This window comes from Coregonus clupeaformis, chromosome 13, assembly GCF_020615455.1.
Source record: "Coregonus clupeaformis isolate EN_2021a chromosome 13, ASM2061545v1, whole genome shotgun sequence".
In the NCBI taxonomy this organism is placed as follows: domain Eukaryota; kingdom Metazoa; phylum Chordata; class Actinopteri; order Salmoniformes; family Salmonidae; genus Coregonus; species Coregonus clupeaformis.
Genome location: NC_059204.1, coordinates 9955395 through 9976849, shown reverse-complemented (window position 1 = coordinate 9976849; position 21455 = coordinate 9955395). Strand labels below are relative to the sequence as shown.

At 50.4% G+C, this 21455-nt stretch overlaps 1 protein-coding gene across 1 annotated transcript in view; it reads right to left on the bottom strand.

Annotated features, from left to right (window-relative positions):
• Window positions 1-20846, bottom strand: part of LOC121579192 (neuronal vesicle trafficking-associated protein 2-like) — a 54065-nt gene extending 33219 nt beyond the window's left edge. Inside the window, exons 1-3 of the mRNA XM_041893562.1 lie at window positions 20633-20846; window positions 20007-20173; window positions 20-136 (exon numbers count right to left, since the gene is read on the bottom strand). Coding sequence (XP_041749496.1) covers window positions 20-136; window positions 20007-20135 — 246 coding nt within the window. The 5' untranslated portion in view covers window positions 20136-20173; window positions 20633-20846. The remainder of the gene's footprint in view (window positions 1-19; window positions 137-20006; window positions 20174-20632) is intronic.
• Window positions 20847-21455: the final 609 nt, after the last annotated feature.

Sequence of the window (21455 nt, the reverse complement as noted above, 5' to 3'; positions counted from 1 at the left end):
AAATTAACTTTCCGAGTACCTTGAGTCTCTCTGACACTCCATCAGTGAAGCTGATGGTGAACTCCTCCACCTTGGGCACCTTCATCTTTGATTTTTTCTGGTCCGTTTGGTACTCAGTCCGTGTCTTCACCACCACCTGTGGAGAAAGGAGAGGACAAAACACAGTCAGTTACAGTGACACAGCAAAAAATGTCCCTTAGGGGTTAGCTGGACTTCCGTTAGACAGAGCCATCATACCGCACAGTCTTACTGTTACGTCATCACCGTGTTACGTCATCACCGTGTTACGTCATCACCGTGTTACGTCATCACTGTGTTATCTATTCAAGGGCAGAGAGAGAAACATAAAAACTCTAACCTCTGCCTCTGCCTCTGCCAAGCAACTGTCAGAGGGTGGCTATTTTAGGCACTGCCCCGTATGATGCTCCCCAATCAGAACCAATCCACTCTCTTTTAACAACGATGTAGAGGAACAGAGAGTTGGGTAAGTAGAGGCCTGTCGCAGTACTGTCACTCTGCCATTCGTCACTGAAATTGGCTCAGAATAGCAGTCAAAACACAGAGGGGGACAGAGAGAGATGTGATTACATCCCTGTGAGCCTCATTGTGCTGCTTGTATGAAAGTCACATTAAAGGTTTCGGCAGAAAGTATACTCTGCGGTAAATGACTGATGGATTCAGCACTTTGTACTGCTGGTTCCTTATCACTTTCTACAAGCCACTGTGACTGTACTGCTCCTCTCAGATATCTATCTGCAGACACTCCTCCCCTGGACCTCTCCAACTTGCCAAATTACAGGAACTGAATGGTGCTAGGGCTTCTAATAACAGGATCAAGGAATACATTTCCAAAATAATTGCACCTTCCACAAACCCCTGGTACCTCCTCTCCACAGCACAACCTGGAATTAATGGCATTATATTGTCCTGAAGTCTCCAAGACTAAGCTACTTGTCATGAACTCCGCAATTACAGCCTCTCTAACTCCTTCCCCATCACGTTGACATTTCATTTCCCCCTGAATTACCAGGCTGTCTGCACCCCATGCACCTCTGTCTTTTTTTTTATAGACACTGTTATTATTACCACTGCCATTTCATTTCTCATTCGTAGCAAAAAGCAATATGTAGGCTACCCCTGGGTTAGGACATGCAGTTCCCTAGGTACAGTAGGTCATTCTAGTCCAGGGTTCTTCAATTCTGGTCCTGGAGGGCCGAAACACTTCTGTTTTTTATTTCTACCTGGTAGTTAATTGCACTCACCTGGTGTCCCAGGTCTGAATTAGCCCCTGATTAGAAGGAGAGGATGAAAAACAGAGGTGTTTCGGCCCTCCAGGACCGGAATTGAAGAACCCTGTCCTAGGAGATCCCCTGAGTCAGATAATCAAACGGACTGTATTTGCATTATAATTTACCTGGATCAACATGGCTGATAATAAGATCACAGAGAGATCGTTATCTAATCCTAGACCATTTTATGTCATTATGGTTAAATCCCAAATGGCACCCTATTCTCTATTTAGTGCACTACTTTTAGGGAATATGGCTCTAGTCAAAAGTAGTGCACCAAATAGGGAATACGCTACCACTTGGGACGTATCCCATGGCTTCCTGTCTGAATAATGCACATGAATCACTGCACCACTGCTACGAGGAATAAGGAGGTGAAACTCCAAAGAAACTCAAAAGAATAAGCCTACCAAGATAATAAGCCTACCAAGATAATAAGCCTACTGTCAGAGTGTGGTGGGTGGAATAGTAGGAATCAGGTGCAGGAAACCAGGAGGACTTCAACAGATCTTTACTAGAGTCCAAACACAAATAAGTCGCCAACCCAACCGGGTGGCGCGAACAATTACGCACGAAACCAACAGTGCGGTAACAACAAGAAAAGCGCACGCAGTGCGAGCTCTCGAAACACAATAACGAGAGAACCAAACACGTAGAGGCAAGCTGACATTCACAATCACGCATAACACCTGACCCAAACACACGAAACTAAATAAGGGAACAATTAAGACACAAATAAGGGACAGGTGTTATGAACAGACAAAACCAAATGAACATGAAACATAGAACGGTGGCAGCTAGTACTCCGGAGACGACGACCGCCGAAGCCTGCCCGAACAAGGAAGAGGAGCAGCCTCGGCCGAAACCGTGACAGTACCCCCCCCTTGACGCGCGGCTCCAGCCGTGCGCCGACCCGGAGCTCGGGGACGACCCGGACGACGCGGAGCAGGGCGCGCAGGATGACCCCGATGGAAATCGGTCAGTAGGGACTGGTCTAATACGTCCCTCCTTGGCACCCAGCACCGCTCCTCCGGGCCGTACCCCTCCCACTCCACGAGATATTGAAGACCCCCATCCGGCGTCTAGAATCCAGGATGGACCTCACGGTGTACGCCGGAGCCCCTCGATGTCCAACGGGGCGGAGGAGTCTCCTCAATCTCAAAGTCCTGGAGTGGACCAGCTACCACCGGCCTGAGGAGAGACACATGGAACGAGGGGTTAATATTTTTGTAATCAACAGGTAGTTCTAACCTATAACTCACCTCGTTCAATCTCCTCAGGACTTTAAATGGCCCCCACAAACCGCCGACCCAGCTTCCGGCAGGGCAGGCGGAGGGGCAGGTTTCTGGTTGAGAGCCAGACTCGATCTCCAGGTGCGTACACTGGCCCCTCACTGCGGTGTAGGTCGGCGCTCGTCTTCTGTCGACGTATGGCACGCTGCAGATGGACGTGTGCAGCGTCCCACGTCTCCTCCGAGCGCCGCACCCACTCATCCACAGCGGGGGCCTCGATCTGGCTCTCATGCCATGGTGCCAGAACCGGCTGGTACCCTAACACACACTGAAAAGGGGTTAGTTGGGTGGAGGAGTGGCGAAGAGAGTTCTGTGCCATCTCGGCCCAGGGCACATATCTCGCCCACTCCTCCGGCCGGCCCTGACAGTATGACCTCAGAAACCTACCCACATCCTGGTTGACACGTTCAACCTGCCCATTACTCTCCGGGTGGTACCCCGAGGTAAGGCTTACCGAAACCCCCAACCGTTCCATAAATGCTCTCCACACTCTAGAGGTGAACTGGGGGCCTCGGTCAGACACTATATCCTCGGGTACCCCGTAATGCCGGAAGACATGGGTGAACAGAGCCTCAGCGGTCTGTAGGGCAGTGGGTAGACCCGGCATGGGAAGGAGACGACAGGCCTTAGAGAACCGATCCACAACGACCAGGATGGTAGTATTCCCCTGTGAGGGGGGAAGGTCGGTAACAAAATCCACCGAGAGGTGGGACCAGGGTCGTTGTGGAATAGGCAGGGGTTGTAACTTACCCCTGGGCAAATGTCTGGGCGCCTTACACTGGGCACACACCGAACAGGAGGACATAAATCCTCACATCCCTAGCTAACGTTGGCCACCAGTACTTCGTGCTAAGACAGTGCACTGTCCGGCCGATACCCGGATGGCCAGAGGAGGGGGACGTATGAGCCCAACAAATGAGGCGATCGCGTACCTCGAGCGGAACGTACGTCCGACCCACAGGACACTGTGGAGGACTCGGTCGGTGCGTAACGCCCGCTCGATCTCACCATCAACCTCCCACACCACCGGAGCAACCAGACAAGACTCCGGTAGTATGGGCGTGGACTCAACTGACCTCTCCTCTGCGTCATACCGCCGAGACAGAGCATCTGCCTTCCCGTTCTGGGACCCAGGGATGTATGTGATTTTAAACACAAACCGGGCTAGGAACATAGTCCAGCGAGCCTGGCGAGGATTCAGTCTCCTAGCTGCCCGGATGTACTCCAGGTTACGATGGTCAGTTAGAATGAGGAAAGGGTGTTGAGCCCCCTCGAGCCAATGCCGCCACACCTTTAGGGCCTGTACCACGGCTAACAGCTCCCTGTCTCCTACGTCATAATTCCGCTCCGCCGGACTGAGCTTCTTTGAGTAGAACGCACAGGGGCGGAGTTTAGGTGGAGTGCCAGAACGCTGGGAAAGAACGGCCCCTATCCCGGCCTCTGACGCGTCCACCTCTACTTGGAACGGTAAAGAGGGATCCGGATGCGCCAACACCGGCGCCGAGGTAAACAGGTCCTTTAGTCTCCCAAATGCCCTGTCCGCCTCAGCTGACCACCGCAAGCGCACCGGACCCCCCTTTAACAGAGACGTTATGGGAGCTGCCACCTGTCCAAAACCCCGGATAAACCTCCGGTAATAATTCGCAAAACCCAAGAACCGTTGCACCTCCTTCACAGTGGTTGGGGTCTGCCAATTACGCACAGCTGACACCCGGTCTACCTCCATCTTCACCCCTGACGCAGATAACTGGTAACCCAGAAAGGAGACCGACTTCTGGAAAAACAGACATTTCTCTGCCTTGACATATAGGTCATGCTCCAACAGCCTCCTCAATACTCGGCGCACCAGGGCTACATGCTCAGCACGGGTAGGACTATACACCAGAATGTCGTCGATGTACACAACTACTCCCTGTCCCTGCATGTCCCGGAAAATCTCATCGATCGAAGGATTGGAAGACTGAGGGAGCATTCATCAACCCATATGGCATGACTAGATACTCGTAGTGTCCGGAAGTCGTGCTAAACGCTGTCTTCCATTCATCGCCCTCTCGAATGCGCACCAAGTTATATGCGCTCCTAAGATCCAATTTTGTAAAGAACTGCGCACCGTGCAGTGACTCCGTCATAGTCGCAATCAGAGGAAGTGGATAGCTGTACTTCACTGTGATCTGATTGAGACCGCGGTAATCAATACACGGGCGCAGACCTCCATCCTTTTTCTTCACAAAAAAGAAACTTGAGGAAGCGGGTGAAACGGAGGCCCGTATGTATCCCTGTCTAAGAGACTCAGAGATGTATGTCTCCATAGCCTTTCTCTCCTCTTGAGACAAGGGATACACATGGCTCCGCGGGAGAGCTGCTCCTGACTGGAGATCTATCGCACAATCCCCCCGTCTATGAGGCGGCAGCTGCGCCGCCCTAGTCTTACTGAACGCCAGTGCCAAATCCTCATACTCGGGGGGAATCTGCAGTGCTGGCATTAGATTCGGACTCTCCACCGAGGTCGCCCCTATGGAAACACCCAGACACCGCCCCTCACATTGAGCAGACCACCCTTTAAGAGCTTTCTCTCGCCACCTAATAATAGGGTCATGAGTCATCAACCAGGGAAGACCCAGCACTACCGGATACGCAGGAGAGTCAATCAGATAGAGCTGAATTCTCTCCTCATGACCCTCCTGCGCCGTCATCTGAAGGGGGTGCTGTGACTTCCCTAATCAACCCAGACCCTAACGGACGGCTATCTAGGGCATGGACGGGGAAAGGCTTATCCACTGGAAGGAGGGGAATCCCTAACTCTATACAGAACTGGCGATCTACAAAATTCCCAGCTGCGCCTGAATCTACCAGCGCCTTATGCTGGGAACGAGGTGCAACCTGTGGGAAACAAACAGGCAAGGTTAGGTGCACGACAGAAAGCTCTGGGTAAGCAGGGCGCCTACTCACCTGGGGGGACCCCCCAATGCGTGACCTGCCATCTCCCTCACTGGAGGACCCGCCCCAACACCTAGCCGCGGTGTGCCCTCCACGACCACAGTTGGTGCAAGGGCCGGGTCCCCTCGGGCTCCTCCTCCTCCGTTCCCTAGCGCCAGCACCTCCGAGCTCCATAGGGCTCGGCTCGGAGGTGCTGGAGAGTGGAATGGGCGAACCCCCCCCTCCGGGACGCCCACGGGTGGCGAGCAGGGTATCCAGCCGGATGGCCATGTCGACCAGCTGGTCGAACGTCAACGACGTGTCCCTGCACGCCAACTCTCGCTGGACGTCCTCTCGGAGGCTGCAGCGGAAATGGTCGATATGGGCCCGCTCATTCCACCCTGCGTCAGCCGCTAGGGTCCGAAACTCTAAGGCAAAGTCCTGGGCGCTCCTCATCCCCTGTCGGAGGTAGAATAGACGTTCCCCCGCCGCCTTCCCTTCCGGTGGATGGTCGAACACAGCACGGAAGCGGCGGGAGAACTCCGCATAGTTCGTGGTAGCGGCGTCCATTCTCCTCCACTCGGCGTTGGCCCACTCCAACGCCTTGCCGGTGAGACAGGAGATGAGGGCTGAGACGCTCTCGTGTCCCGAGGGCGCCGGGTGTACGGTGGCGAGGTAGAGCTCCACCTGCAGCAGGAACCCTTGACACCCGGCAGTGGAGCCGTCGTACGCCCTCGGGAGCGAGAGCCGAATCCCACTAGGTTCCGGAGATGAGACAGGGGGGCTGACCGATGGGGCTGGTTCGGTTCGTGGAGGTGTGGGAACCCCGCTGGTCTCCCATCGGTGCAGAGTATTCATCACCCCCTCCAGGGCATGACAGACCTGGTTGATGCGGTCCTCCTGACCACGAAGACGTTCAGCCATCTCGGCTGTCGGCGCGGTCGCTCCTGCTGATTCCATGGTGAGGATGCGTGATTCTGTCAGAGTGTGGTGGGTGGAATAGTAGGAATCAGGTGCAGGAAACCAGGAGGACTTCAACAGATCTTTACTAGAGTCCAAACACAAATAAGTCGCCAACCCAACCGGGTGGCGCGAACAATTACGCACGAAACCAACAGTGCGGTAACAACAAGAAAAGCGCACGCAGTGCGAGCTCTCGAAACACAATAACGAGAGAACCAAACACGTAGAGGCAAGCTGACATTCACAATCACGCATAACACCTGACCCAAACACACGAAACTAAATAAGGGAACAATTAAGACACAAATAAGGGACAGGTGTTATGAACAGACAAAACCAAATGAACATGAAACATAGAACGGTGGCAGCTAGTACTCCGGAGACGACGACCGCCGAAGCCTGCCCGAACAAGGAAGAGGAGCAGCCTCGGCCGAAACCGTGACACCTACCAAGATAATAAGCCTTCCAAGATAACAAGCCTATCAAGATAATAAGCCTACCAAGATAATAAGCCTACCAAGATAACAAACAAAAAATCCCCAAAATATGGGCTAGATTCTCCTTTATGCTTTGATGTGTTGTTAAGAAACACTGCAGTTATTCTGAGGGGAAACTCCAGGTGTGTATTAGACAACTAATTTGTACTGTACAGAGTCACAACATGGCATCCCTCATCCAACAACCAACAAGCTCTTAGATGTGTGGGCCAAGTGATGGGTCATCCAGTTCACCCTGTAAAACAGCAGCTTGTTCTGAAAGAAGTGCAATCAAAGGCTTGGCCTGGGGCCTGAATTCTGATGAAAACGATTGATTCAAAGTGCTGCATGTAAGACCCTTCATTACACTCCACAGCTCAGTTACTCTGCTAGTTTCTCACCCAATCAAGATATTGGAGACCCTGCGGCCTGCAGGCACGTCACTGGCTGTCCAGATGGGATCAGGTCTAATTCCTCCCTGATCCCTCAGCACTAGCCCACAGAGAATTGTGTTTCCATGGCCTGTTTGTCCCCCTGCTGCCCTGTAGCCCTGGTCACATAGCCAGCGGTGGTTAGACTTATAGGTATAAAAACAGCTGTAGCTCCCTGACAACTCCTTCCACATGTCACGGATTCTTCCGAGGCTGCTCCTCCTCCTTGCTCGGGCAGGCTTCGGCGTTCGTCGTCCCCGGAGTACTAGCTACTGCCGTTCGATGTTATCGGTGTTTGTTTAGTTTTGTCTGTATTGTTTACACCTGTTCGTCATTATGTTAATTGTTTCCCTTATAATTACCCCTGTCTCTCATCTGTACTTTGTGTGTGATTGTTTTCCCCTTCACGGTTGTCATTTTTGTGAGCGGGTTATTTCCTCCCTGCGTGGAGTTATTTTCTGTGTCCTTTTGGATCCTTTTCGTATTAAAAGTACGTATCCGAGAGTTCTGTGTCCTGCGCCTGACTTCGTTTACCGCATCTCACAGACAGTCGTGACAGAATCACACACCTTACCATGGAGTCAGCAGGAGCGACGGCACCGACTGGATCACTCGAGGAGCGCGTCCTACAACAGGCAGCGATGCTCCAAAATCTTGGTGCCGCTATGGATAACGTTAGGAACACTTTGGGACGATGGGAGAGAGGAGGTTTGCCCACACCTCCTCCAACGATACCACCACCATCGGCTACTCCTATCGTCTCACATCCGGAGTCCAGTGGGATTCGGCTCTCGCTCCCGAGGGCTTATGATGGCACCGCAGCCGGGTGTCAGGGTTTCCTGCTCCAGGTGGAACTTTACCTGGCAACCATTCACCCGGCACCCTCGGGATACGAGAGCGTGTCCGCCCTCATCTCCTGTCTGTCCGGCAAGGCACTGGAGTGGGCCAACGCCGAGTGGGGAGGGATAGACGCCGCTACTGTGAACTATGCGGAGTTCACCCGCCGCTTCAGGGCAGTGTTCGATCATCCCCCGGAGGGGAAGGCGGCGGGTGAGCGTCTATTCCACCTCAGACAGGGGAGGAGGAGCGCGCAGGAATTCGCACTGGACTTCCGGACTCTGGCTGCCAATTCGGGATGGAATGAGAGGGCCCTCATCGACCACTACAGATGCAGCCTGAGGGAGGACGTTCGTCGAGAGCTGGCCTGCAGGGACACCAACCTAAGCTTCGATCAGCTGGTGGACATGTCGATTCGCTTGGATACCCTGTTGGCTACCCGCGGACGTCCAGCGCTGGGGCCGTCCATTCCATCCCCCAGCACCTCGAGCCGAGCCCTATGGAGCTCGGGGGTGCTGGTAGTAGGGAGGCCAGGAAGGAGGCTGTCCCCTGCACCAACTGTGGCCGCCGAGGACACACGGCGGTTCGGTGCTGGGGAGGGTCTCCTCGGATTCGAGGCAGCAGGCAGCGCACTGATGAGTCATTCCCGGTGAGTAAGGTCCCAACTCACCCAGAGCTCTCTACTGTTCATATGTGTATCCAAGTGATGTTTCCAGAAGTTTCTTCTTACTCCCAGCATAAGGCGCTAGTCGATTCAGGCGCAGCTGGGAATTTTATCGATCGCCATTTCTCATATAAGTTAGGGATCCCTATATTACCAGTCGATGTGCCCTTCCCTATCAATCCCGGCCTTTGGGGTCGGGATTGATTAGGGAGGTCACAGCGCCACTGAAGATGAAAACGCAGAAGGGTCATGAGGAGACTATACAGTTGTATTTAATTGACTCTCCTGCGTTTCCAGTGGTGTTGGGACTTCCCTGGTTAATATCTCATGACCCCAACATTTCATGGCAACAGAGGGCTCTCAAGGGATGGTCTGATCAGTGTGTGGGGCGGTGTGTAGGTGTTTCCGTAGGGTCAACGACGGTGGAGAGTCCGAACCAAATGCCCACAATGCACATTCCTCCTGAGTATGCCGATTTGGCAAGCGCCTTCTGTAAGAAGAAGGCGACTCAATTACCACCTCATCGACAGGGGGATTGTGCGATAGACCTCCAGGTTGGCGCGGCGCTCCCTCGCAGCCATGTGTATCCTCTGTCTCAGGAGGAGACGGCTGCTATGGAGACATACGTCGCCGAATCCTTGAGACAGGGATACATACGGCCTTCCACTTCTCCTGCGTCCTCAAGTTTCTTTTTTGTGAAGAGGAAGGATGGGGGTTTACGCCCGTGTATTGATTAACGTGGTCTCAATCAGATCATTATTAAATACAGCTATCCTCTCCCTCTGATTGCTAGTATGACGGAGTCATTACACGGGGCGCGCTTCTTCACAAAATTGGATCTCAGGAGCGCTTACAACCTGGTGCGCATTCGGGAGGGAGATGAGTGGAAAACAGCCTTCAGTACCACCTCGGGTCACTATGAGTACCTCGTCATGCCATACGGTCTAATGAATGCGCCTTCAGTCTTCCAATCATTTGTAGACAAGATTTTCCGGGATTTGCATGGACAGGGGGTAGTGGTGTATATTGATGACATTCTGATATACTCCGCTACATGTACCAAGCATGTGTCCCTGGTACGTCGGGTGCTGGGTAGACTGTTGGAGCATGATCTGTATGTGAAGGCAGAGAAATGTCTGTTTTTCCAGGAGTCCATCTCCTTCCTGGGACACCGGTTGTCTGCGTCAGGGGTGGAGATGGAGATTGACCGCGTTTCAGCCGTGCGTAATTGGCAGACTCCAACTACAGTAAAGGAGGTGCAGCGGTTTTTGGGTTTTGCCAATTACTACCGGAAGTTTATCCGGGGTTTTGGACAGGTAGCGGCTCCCATTACCTCCCTGCTAAAGGGGGACCCGGTGCGTTTGCAGTGGTCGGCTGAGGCGGACAGGGCGTTTAGTCATTTGAAGGACCTGTTCACCTCAGCTCCGGTGCTGGCACATCCGGATCCCTCTTTGGCGTTCCAAGTCGAGGTGGATGCGTCCGAGGCGGGGATCGGTGCTATACTGTCTCAGCGCTCGGGCACGCCTCCAAAACTCTGCCCCTGTGCTTTCTATTCTAAGAAGCTCAGTCCGGCGGAGCGCAATTATGACGTGGGGGACAGGGAGCTGCTAGCTGTGGTCCAGGCCCTGAAGGTGTGGAGACATTGGCTTGAGGGGGCTAACCACCCTTTTCTCATTCTGACTGACCATCGTAACCTGGAGTACATCCGGGCAGCGAAGAGACTGAACCCTCGTCAGGCTAGGTGGGCCATGTTTCTGGCCCGGTTTGTCTTTAAGATCACGTATATCCCCGGGTCACAGAACGTTAAGGCAGACGCCCTGTCCCGACGATATGACACAGAGGAGAGGTCCATTGAGCCCACTCCCATACTACCGGAGTCTTGTCTCGTGGCACCGGTGGTGTGGGAGGTCGACACGGAAATCGAGCGGGGGTTACGTACAGACCCTTCTTCCCCAGAGTGTCCAGAGGGACGGAGGTACGTGCCGCTCGAGGTCCGTGACCGACTGATTTATTGGGCTCACACGTCACCCTCCTCTGGTCATCCTGGTATTGGTCGGACGGTGCACTGTCTTAGCGGGAAGTACTGGTGGCCCACCTTAGCTAAGGACGTGAGAGTTTACGTTTCTTCCTGCTCGGTGTGCGCCCAGTGTAAGGCGCCTAGACACCTGCCCAGGGGGAAGTTACAACCTCTCCCCGTTCCACAACGGCCGTGGTCTCACCTGTCAGTGGATTTTGTCACGGACCTTCCCCCCTCCCAGGGGAATACCACGATCTTGGTCGTTGTGGATCGGTTTTCTAAGGCCTGCCATCTCATCCCTATGCCAGGTCTTCCTACAGCCCTACAAACGGCCGAAGCCCTGTTTACTCACGTTTTCTGGCAATACGGGGTGCCTGTGGATATAGTGTCTGATCGGGGTCCCCAGTTCACCTCTAGAGTGTGGAGGGCGTTCATGGAACGTTTGGGGGTCTCGATCAGCCTTACCTCTGGTTTTCACCTTGAGAATAATGGGCAGGTGGAGAGAGTAAACCAAGATGTGGGTAGGTTTCTGAGGTCCTACTGCCAGGACCGGCAGGAGGAGTGGTCGGGGTATATTCCCTGGGCAGAGATAGCCCAAAACTCACTCCGCCACTCCTCCACGAATCTCACTCCTTTCCAGTGTGTGTTGGGCTATCAGCCGGTACCTCCGAGCCGAGCCCTATGGAGCTCGGGGGTGCTGGTAGTAGGGAGGCCAGGAAGGAGGCTGTCCCCTGCACCAATTGTGGCCGCCGAGGACACACGGCGGTTCGGTGCTGGGGAGGGTCTCCTCGGATTCGAGGCAGCAGGCAGCGCACTGATGAGTCATTCCCGGTGAGTAAGGTCCCAACTCACCCAAAGCTCTCTACTGTTCATATGTGTATCCAAGTGATGTTTCCAGAAGTTTCTTCTTACTCCCAGCATAAGGCGCTAGTCGATTCAGGCGCAGCTGGGAATTTTATCGATCGCCATTTCTCATATAAGTTAGGGATCCCTATATTACCAGTCGATGTGCCCTTCCCTATCAATCCCGGCCTTTGGGGTCGGGATTGATTAGGGAGGTCACAGCGCCACTGAAGATGAAAACGCAGAAGGGTCATGAGGAGACTATACAGTTGTATTTAATTGACTCTCCTGCGTTTCCAGTGGTGTTGGGACTTCCCTGGTTAATATCTCATGACCCCAACATTTCATGGCAACAGAGGGCTCTCAAGGGATGGTCTGATCAGTGTGTGGGGCGGTGTGTAGGTGTTTCCGTAGGGTCAACGACGGTGGAGAGTCCGAACCAAATGCCCACAATGCACATTCCTCCTGAGTATGCCCGATTTGGCAAGCGCCTTCTGTAAGAAGAAGGCGACTCAATTACCACCTCATCGACAGGGGATTGTGCGATAGACCTCCAGGTTGGCGCGGCGCTCCCTCGCAGCCATGTGTATCCTCTGTCTCAGGAGGAGACGGCTGCTATGGAGACATACGTCGCCGAATCCTTGAGACAGGGATACATACGGCCTTCCACTTCTCCTGCGTCCTCAAGTTTCTTTTTTGTGAAGAGGAAGGATGGGGGTTTACGCCCGTGTATTGATTAACGTGGTCTCAATCAGATCATTATTAAATACAGCTATCCTCTCCCTCTGATTGCTAGTATGACGGAGTCATTACACGGGCGCGCTTCTTCACAAAATTGGATCTCAGGAGCGCTTACAACCTGGTGCGCATTCGGGAGGGAGATGAGTGGAAAACAGCCTTCAGTACCACCTCGGGTCACTATGAGTACCTCGTCATGCCATACGGTCTAATGAATGCGCCTTCAGTCTTCCAATCATTTGTAGACAAGATTTTCCGGGATTTGCATGGACAGGGGGTAGTGGTGTATATTGATGACATTCTGATATACTCCGCTACATGTACCAAGCATGTGTCCCTGGTACGTCGGGTGCTGGGTAGACTGTTGGAGCATGATCTGTATGTGAAGGCAGAGAAATGTCTGTTTTTCCAGGAGTCCATCTCCTTCCTGGGACACCGGTTGTCTGCGTCAGGGGTGGAGATGGAGATTGACCGCGTTTCAGCCGTGCGTAATTGGCAGACTCCAACTACAGTAAAGGAGGTGCAGCGGTTTTTGGGTTTTGCCAATTACTACCGGAAGTTTATCCGGGGTTTTGGACAGGTAGCGGCTCCCATTACCTCCCTGCTAAAGGGGGACCCGGTGCGTTTGCAGTGGTCGGCTGAGGCGGACAGGGCGTTTAGTCATTTGAAGGACCTGTTCACCTCAGCTCCGGTGCTGGCACATCCGGATCCCTCTTTGGCGTTCCAAGTCGAGGTGGATGCGTCCCGAGGCGGGATCGGTGCTATACTGTCTCAGCGCTCGGGCACGCCTCCAAAACTCTGCCCCTGTGCTTTCTATTCTAAGAAGCTCAGTCCGGCGGAGCGCAATTATGACGTGGGGGACAGGGAGCTGCTAGCTGTGGTCCAGGCCCTGAAGGTGTGGAGACATTGGCTTGAGGGGGCTAACCACCCTTTTCTCATTCTGACTGACCATCGTAACCTGGAGTACATCCGGGCAGCGAAGAGACTGAACCCTCGTCAGGCTAGGTGGGCCATGTTTCTGGCCCGGTTTGTCTTTAAGATCACGTATATCCCCGGGTCACAGAACGTTAAGGCAGACGCCCTGTCCCGACGATATGACACAGAGGAGAGGTCCATTGAGCCCACTCCCATACTACCGGAGTCTTGTCTCGTGGCACCGGTGGTGTGGGAGGTCGACACGAAATCGAGCGGGGTTACGTACAGACCCTTCTTCCCCAGAGTGTCCAGAGGGACGGAGGTACGTGCCGCTCGAGGTCCGTGACCGACTGATTTATTGGGCTCACACGTCACCCTCCTCTGGTCATCCTGGTATTGGTCGGACGGTGCACTGTCTTAGCGGGAAGTACTGGTGGCCCACCTTAGCTAAGGACGTGAGAGTTTACGTTTCTTCCTGCTCGGTGTGCGCCCAGTGTAAGGCGCCTAGACACCTGCCCAGGGGGAAGTTACAACCTCTCCCCGTTCCACAACGGCCGTGGTCTCACCTGTCAGTGGATTTTGTCACGGACCTTCCCCCCTCCCAGGGGAATACCACGATCTTGGTCGTTGTGGATCGGTTTTCTAAGGCCTGCCATCTCATCCCTATGCCAGGTCTTCCTACAGCCCTACAAACGGCCGAAGCCCTGTTTACTCACGTTTTCTGGCAATACGGGGTGCCTGTGGATATAGTGTCTGATCGGGGTCCCCAGTTCACCTCTAGAGTGTGGAGGGCGTTCATGGAACGTTTGGGGGTCTCGATCAGCCTTACCTCTGGTTTTCACCTTGAGAGTAATGGGCAGGTGGAGAGAGTAAACCAAGATGTGGGTAGGTTTCTGAGGTCCTACTGCCAGGACCGGCAGGAGGAGTGGTCGGGGTATATTCCCTGGGCAGAGATAGCCCAAAACTCACTCCGCCACTCCTCCACGAATCTCACTCCTTTCCAGTGTGTGTTGGGCTATCAGCCGGTTCTGGCACCCTGGCATCAGAGCCAGATCGAGGCTCCTGCGGTGGATGAATGGTTTCGGCGCTCGGAGGAGACATGGAACGCTGCGCAGCGGGCATCTGGCAGTCAGACGGCAAAAGGCGAGCGCCGATCGCCACCGCAGTGAGGGTCCGGTTTATGCACCGGGAGATCGGGTCTGGCTCTCGACCAGAAACCTGCCCTTCACCTGCCCTGCCGGAAGCTGGGCCGGCGGTTTGTGGGGCCATTTAAAGTCCTGAGGAGATTGAACAAGGTATGTTATAGGTTACAGCTGCCTGTTAATTATCGCATTAACCCCTCGTTCCATGTGTCTCTCCTCAGGCCGGTGGTAGCTGGTCCACTCCAGGAGAATGAGGTACGAGAGGCCCCTCCGCCCCCACTAGACATCGAAGGGGCTCCGGCGTACTCAGTCCGTTCCATCGTGGATTCGAGGCGTCGGATGGGGGGTCTGCGGTATCTCGTGGAGTGGGAGGGGTACGGTCCGGAGGAACGGTGCTGGGTCCCTAGGAGGGACATCCTATATCCCTCCCTGTTGACAGAGTTCCACCGGAGTCACCCAACTCGCCCTGCTCCGCGTCCTCCTGGCCGTCCCCGAGGCCGGGGTCGGTCAAGGGGGGGGTACTGTCACGGATTCTGCCGAGGCTGCTCCTCCTCCTTGCTCGGGCAGGCTTCGGCGTTCGTCGTCCCCGGAGTACTAGCTACTGCCGTTCGATGTTATCGGTGTTTGTTTAGTTTTGTCTGTATTGTTTACACCTGTTCGTCATTATGTTAATTGTTTCCCTTATAATTACCCCTGTCTCTCATCTGTACTTTGTGTGTGATTGTTTTCCCCTTCACGGTTGTCATTTTTGTGAGCGGGTTATTTCCTCCCTGCGTGGAGTTATTTTCTGTGTCCTTTTGGATCCTTTTCGTATTAAAAGTACGTATCCGAGAGTTCTGTGTCCTGCGCCTGACTTCGTTTACCGCATCTCACAGACAGTCGTGACACCACACAGGATGACAGAATAGACTCAAACCCACAGTGTTTTGAGTTGTTTTTGAAGGTACAATGTGTAAATACCCTTTAGACCTCTAGGCCTCTCTCTGTAATAATGTTCAGAGAGGGCGTAATGGTTGACTTTCTCTTCCATCTATTTCAGACATCGTTTTACATTCACCTTATAAACGTTTTGCTGTGAAAAGACAGAGTCATTAGATCATTTGCTTTGGTACTGTCCATATATAGCTTGTTTTTGGTTGCAGGTTCAGGAATGGCTAAAGAATTGCAACATTCGCCTGGAGTTAGCTCTGCAAATAGCACTGCTGGGTGATGTGAAAAGTCATAGTCAATGGATCAATAAAATAATAATACTCTTAGCTAAAATGTTTATCTTTAATTTACAATCTGTAGAAACTATAAGAATAGAAAGGTTCAGAACTTTTGTGAAACATCACAGCACAGTTGAAAAACATATGGCCAATACAAATAGAAACTGGATGATGTTCAGAGATAGATGGGAGGGGTTGAGGGGAGCTGAAGGGTGGGACTAAATACAAACAAAAGATAACTAATGTAAAATATACTGTGTACGTAAAATCTATATAGCACAGGAGGTTGGTGGCACCTTAATTGGGGAGGACTGGCTCGTGGTAATGGCTGGAGCGGCATGGGTGCAATGGTATCAAATACATCAGGGTTCTTCAATTCCGGTCCTGGAGGGCCGAAACACTTCTGTTTTTTATTTCTACCTGGTAGTTAATTGCACTCACCTGGTGTCCCAGGTCTGAATTAGCCCCTGATTAGAAGGAGAGGATGAAAAACAGAGGTGTTTCGGCCCTCCAGGACCGGAATTGAAGAACCCTGAAATACATCAAACACATGGTTTCCATGTGTTTGATGCCATTCCATTTGCTCCGTTCCAGCCATTATTATGAGCTGTCCTCCCCTCAGCAGCCTCCACTGTTAGTATGTATAAGCTGGAAGTAGAAACCTAAGTGTTGTTGTCCATTAGTTTACTCCAATTAGGGGAGGGGTGGTAGGGTTAGGGGAAAATAATGAAGGAAAATATATTTAAAAAAAAAAAATATATATATATATATATATATATATATATACAGTGGGGAAAAAAAGTATTTAGTCAGCCACCCATTGTGCATGTTCTCCCACTTAAAAAGATGAGAGAGGCCTGTAATTTTCATCATAGGTACACGTCAACTATGACAGACAAAATCAGAAAAGAAATTCCAGAAAATCACATTGTAGGATTTTTAATGAATTTATTTGCAAATTATGGTGGAAAATAAGTATTTGGTCAATAACAAAAGTTTCTCAATACTTTGTTATATACCCTTTGTTGGCAATGACACAGGTCAAACGTTTTCTGTAAGTCTTCACAAGGTTTTCACACACTGTTGCTGGTATTTTGGCCCATTCCTCCATGCAGATCTCCTCTAGGGCAGTGATGTTTTGGGGCTGTCGCTGGGCAACACGGACTTTCAACTCCCCCCAAAGATTTTCTATGGGGTTGAGATCTGGAGACTGGCTAGGCCACTCCAGGACCTTGAAATGCTTCTTACGAAGCCACTCCTTCGTTGCCCGGGCGGTGTGTTTGGGATCATTGTCATGCTGAATGACCCAGCCACGTTTCATCTTCAATGCCCTTGCTGATGGAAGGAGGTTTTCACTCAAAATCTCACGATACATGGCCCCATTCATTCTTTCCTTTACACGGATCAGTCGTCCTGGTCTCTTTGCAGAACAACAGCCCCAAAGCATGATGTTTCCACCCCCATGCTTCACAGTAGGTATGGTGTTCTTTGGATGCAACTCAGCATTCTTTGTCCTCCAAACACGACGAGTTGAGTTTTTACCAAAAAGTTCTATTTTGGTTTCATCTGACCATATGACATTCTCCCAATCCTCTTCTGGATCATCCAAATGCACTCTAGCAAACTTCAGACGGGCCTGGCGTAAGCAGGGGGACACGTCTGGCACTGCAGGATTTGAGTCCCTGGCGGCGTAGTGTGTTACTGATGGTAGGCTTTGTTACTTTGGTCCCAGCTCTCTGCAGGTCATTCACTAGGTCCCCCCGTGTGGTTCTGGGATTTTTGCTCACCGTTCTTGTGATCATTTTGACCCCACGGGGTGAGACCTTGCGTGGAGCCCCAGATCGAGGGAGATTATCAGTGGTCTTGTATGTCTTCCATTTCCTAATAATTGCTCCCACAGTTGATTTCTTCAAACCAAGCTGCTTACCTATTGCAGATTCAGTCTTCCCAGCCTGGTGCAGGTCTACAAATTTGTTTCTGGTGTCCTTTGACAGCTCTTTGGTCTTGGCCATAGTGGAGTTTGGAGTGTGACTGTTTGAGGTTGTGGACAGGTGTCTTTTATACTGATAACAAGTTGAAACAGGTGCCATTAATACAGGTAACGAGTGGAGGACAGAGGAGCCTCTTAAAGAAGAAGTTACAGGTCTGTGAGAGCCAGAAATCTTGCTTGTTTGTAGGTGACCAAATACTTATTTTCCACCTTAATTTGCAAATAAATTCATAAAAAATCCTACAATGTGATTTTCTGGATTTTTTTTCCTCAATTTGTCTGTCATAGTTGACGTGTACCTATGATGAAAATTACAGGCCTCTCTCATCTTTTTAAGTGGGAGAACTTGCACAATTGGTGGCTGACTAAATACTTTTTTCCCCCACTGTATATATATATATATATTTATAAAAAATATATATATGACGGATTGGAAATGATGCAGACAATTACATTGATAGAAGCTGCAATCTGATACACCCCCATTTAAAAAAAAAACTCAAATAAAAGAAAAAGACATGGGAAATTATTTGCATATAACATACAGCCAAGACTTTCTGAGAAAACATAGTAGGCTCAGGCTGGGGAGGCTTTTAACCAGAGGGTGAACATGGAAAGCAGCAGAATGTGAACTGTACCCACAGCTATGCCTTATCTGTAGCCCAATGAGACTGCACTGTATCCACTCTACACACACCACTGCCCCCAGAGCTCTGAGAGCCTGCCTAGACCACCTCTCACTCTCTGTCAGGGACAACCTGGATATTAGAATGACAGCACTTTGAGGGGAATCTGGAGCCATTGATGTCCACTCTTCATAGAGACAACAAAGACTATTCAAACCCTCTGATGTCGTGTCATTTCATGTCATTTTCACTGCTCAGCAAACACAGGACCACTTTACACACATTATGAAATGAGCCTTCACTGCATTGTTTCAAATGTTAATATTTTCACATTAAAATAAATAACTCAATGGTATTTTCCAAGGCTCTATACCCAGTAGAGCCTTCTAGTTATCCAACCACCCTGGGGAAATGTATTGGCATGGCACCTGGTCCACTTCAACAACTCCATCTCCAAATAACCAGCAATTATGTACTTATCCATGTTCTCAAAAGCAGCTGTTCCAGTAATCACAGCCCAATATCACTGCTCTTGACCCAATCTGACCCTCTGAATAGTATATCTTATATGACACTTGAGAGGCATGAATCAACGCATTGAAAATTCTGAATGGTGCTCCAATTCCTCCTAGGGTGGGCATGGGATAGACAGACAGATAAAGAGATAAAGATGTTCTGTCTGTCTGTGTTTGTCTGCCATGCTGGACAATGGAGCCTCCGCCTCCCCAGAGTCTCCCCTTATAACACTGTTGTGGAAGTAGAGGAAGGGACCTGCTATTGTGGCGCTGCCCCTCTAGTGAAATATGACACAGGGCTCTTTTGTAATGCTGCAAGTCTGTGTAGAGTGGCAGTTAACTCCAGTTAGCAGGTGTACTGAGAGATTGTGCCTTCATTAGCAGAATCCAAGACGAGGGCTGAAGCAAAACTCTGCAAAAGTGTCACGGCTCTTCTCCTAATGTTTACTGTAGAGTGACGGGCTCGGCCTGCATGGGGCCACGGGCTCTGCTGTGTTGCCGATCAAATAAAACAAGAGTCAGCCTCATGATCAGCTGGGCGCTGACAAATACATCACAGGGAGAGGACACTTATTTCTGCATATCCTCAATGTCAAATTAATATCCGCATTCACTGCTGAAGTAAAAAATGCATGAAATGACATTAGCAGGTAGGCCTTGTGACAACACAACAAAGGACCTGTCCTTCACTCCTATGAAAATAAAAAACCTGCTGCGCTCATGTCGAGGACACTAGCCTATCAGCTGTTATGATTGAAAATCCCTTCAAAGTAAGATTCAATTATGTGCATTATTAAACAATTACAAATATCATTACTCATATCAATCATATTAACACGTTCAGTTCAGTGATTCATTCATCATCATTCTGTGTAATAAGCAGCAGAAGTCGTCAGTGCTGGGCCAAAAATAAAAAACCCTTGTCAAAGTAAATTAGAGATTACATGTTTGCTGGCTTCCTGGAATGGATGATGTGCATCCCCGTTATAAACCTGCTTCTTTAATCTGTGCTTTAACAAAGGAAGCAAGAGGGCAATTGAAATGACAGAAAGATGGGTTTGCTGTTCAATTACATAATGGCAATGGCAATAAATCAAGGAGTGAGTCGGACAGGAGAGCAGAGCAGACAGACAGTCCATTTTACCTTGTCTGGGGCTCCATACTGGAGGTTACCGACGTCCAGAGGGGTGATAAGAGGTACGTTTTGGAAGCCATCCTCCACACTGACCGGTTTAGCGCCTTTGTCTTCTAGATTACTCCCCAGTTTAACCATTTTTACTAATAGAAAATAGTGCACTTCTCAAGCAGATGCTGTAAATATAACAACAAATCTGTTAGTTCATTGTTCATGTGTCATTTATCAAACAATAAAACATATACTGACAATGCAAATCAATACGTTTTTTATTTAATCGAACCATGTATATTTAAACATTTAAATGACACATTGGATTTAAACTTTAACTTCATAATAACATCAAATATTGTAACAGGCTAATAAGACGCTCTGAAAACCCGTTTAATTATTAAATATGTGGGGGTGCAGGGTAACTTGAGATATCATTTCCCCCATCTAATTTACGAAAATGCATATCTTCTACATTTAAAAAATGTGGAAAATCAGCATTTCCAACGCCATAAAGCAGGCGTCAAAATAAATCCTATGTTCTCGGGCTATGTTCATAGGGCTACACCTGCAGTAACCTAGTCTAGACTACTTCGTCTTTAGCGCCCAAAAACTGAATATGTCAAATAAAAACAGCTACTTACGATGGACACACTTTTATAAGTCGTTTTCGTTTCTTCGTCGGCTGTTTTGAAGGCTAATATCAAAGGAACGCAGATGCAGGCAGACCGGGCTAAAACGCAATCAAAGCTCCGCGGTGCTGATGCGAGAAAGTAGACAGCCCTAGCGCTGCAGACTAGCAGATTCCATAGGCAATCCAGCCCCCAAATCCAAACACTGCCGCCTCACTTTATACTTGCAACCGGCACCGCTAGGGGGATTTTTGAATGAAATCCCACATTTGTTTGGCCCAATTTGAATAAAACCATTAACCCCACTCAGATGTATTTTCTTAGTCTTCATCGCCATCTAGAGACCTGAATAACTGTGCAGGGTTGGGTAGTAACAGATTACATGTAACGGGATTATTAAATGAAGTAACTGTAATCAGCCGGATTACTTTTTTAAAAACATCTAATTGGATTACAGTAAATAATCTACCGAACACTTACTGTGCCTGTCTGTACCTCCCCCTCTGCATAATAAATAGCCATCTCTATAAAACTGCATTCACATCATCTAGTAATTTTGTAAATACCAGCATATGACTGGTAAAAATCCACTTGAACGCCCCTCCAAATGGTAATTACTAGTGGGAAACTCATCTAATCATCCCCTGCACCTCTCTGACGTTATTTGTCAACAAAAAAGACATCAAGCATGGAGGCGTCTTCAGCAGTTGTTGTTTATTGATTCTGTTCATCTTCCTTTTGATTTAGAAAGTGAAAGCAGCTCTGGATATACCTTTCGTCGGCAAAAAATAGCAAAACACTCACAAGCCTTCTAATGACCACCATGTTTGATGAT